The 1,344-nt window shown below is 49.9% G+C and overlaps 1 protein-coding gene across 1 annotated transcript in view; it reads left to right on the forward strand.

Moving 5' to 3' along the window:
• Nucleotides 1-332: 332 nt before the first annotated feature.
• Nucleotides 333-1,344, forward strand: part of MRPL20 (mitochondrial ribosomal protein L20) — a 5,101-nt gene continuing 4,089 nt past the window's right edge. The window contains exons 1-2 of the mRNA XM_085299025.1: nt 333-353; nt 463-627. Coding sequence (XP_085155151.1) covers nt 333-353; nt 463-627 — 186 coding nt within the window. The remainder of the gene's footprint in view (nt 354-462; nt 628-1,344) is intronic.

The raw sequence follows: 1,344 nt of genomic DNA on the forward strand, positions 1-1,344 counted from the left end.
CTCTGGAACCTATGATACAGGCTCTTCCTGTAACATTTCTACTACCTAACTTCCAGAGTGTCCTCTACACATAGTGATAAGGGTGCTGGAGTTGTTAAAAATGGACATCAGCTAATTATTTGGGCTGAGGAGGTACTGAGATTCTGAGAAAGTGTATGGAGCTGAACAAGGAAGTGACAGCAGAAGATCTGATGGAAAACTGCTGAAACTGTCATTTGGCAGATGGAGCATAACTCATTGCTTGCCCATAAGCATCAGGGCTGCAATGAGCTCCAGCTGCTGTGTAGGCTCTTGGACTGATGGGATCCACTATGTGAAGCAGCAGCTTCAACATGGGCCACAATATAGAGCAGGTGAGCGCTCAGCAGCTCACTCTTGAGTTCTATCCCACTTCTGTTCACCCAACTTCCTTTCCTCTCTCCCTTCAGTGTTCCTGGCATATATGAACTGTGTACTTTCTAGATTACTCACAGGGATGAAAACAGATGGACACCTTTACACACTGCAGCACTGCATGAGTGCATCCCACTGGTTAAATTCCTTGTGCAGTGTGCAGCTGTAGTTAATGCCACAGATGGTGCTACAGAACCCTTCACTGAGCTAAGCAAAATGGACATCTCCAAGCAGGTCAGTTCACTCTTGCTCAAGGAGCTTTGGCAACGGCAAGGACTAGCAGAGGCCTGCCTCATTACCCTGCACAGTAGCCAACACTTTCTTTGGTGCAGCTGCTCCTTCAGGGAAGTGCAGATCTGGCCCATTTTGGACAGCATTATACTGGACACCAGCGAATGGCCAGCTGCACAGTGTAAACATGCTGATTTGTCAGGGCCTTTGACCAGACCTTGGCAGGAACAGAAAAAACACAGCACTGCACGTTGCAGCAGAGGCAAAAGAGCATCATGACAATGCTCCAGCTTGCCAGGAAGGCTAATGCCGATGTTAAATATGGGCTGAGAAGAACAGCACTCATTAAAAGTACGAATGAAAAAATAAACATGGCTGGGATGAGGGGAGGGATGGTAACTTCAGTGGTTATATTTAGTAACGTAAATTCACTTTGGCTTAAACTGTATCATTTTAACTTTTTAACCTGCACGCAACAGGAGCATCCTGCAAAGTCACAGTCTGCTTTACAATCTTCCCTATGAGAGGGGAATGCTAAGAAGAGGCAGCTGCTGCTCGTGCGGGTAGAAACGCTAAAAATCACCCCTAACTGTTCACAGCAGCAGCCCGCCGCAGGAAGGCCAGGGCGCAGCGCGCTCGGGGCACCTCCCCGGCAGCCAGCTCGCCGCCGGCAGCCCCCGGCACCGCGGAGATGGTGCTGCCCGGCGCGGGCGCCCGCCC

The sequence above is a fragment of the Rhea americana genome, unplaced genomic scaffold, assembly GCF_003343005.1.
Source record: "Rhea americana isolate MKP2758 unplaced genomic scaffold, rheAme1 scaffold_143, whole genome shotgun sequence".
In the NCBI taxonomy this organism is placed as follows: domain Eukaryota; kingdom Metazoa; phylum Chordata; class Aves; order Rheiformes; family Rheidae; genus Rhea; species Rhea americana.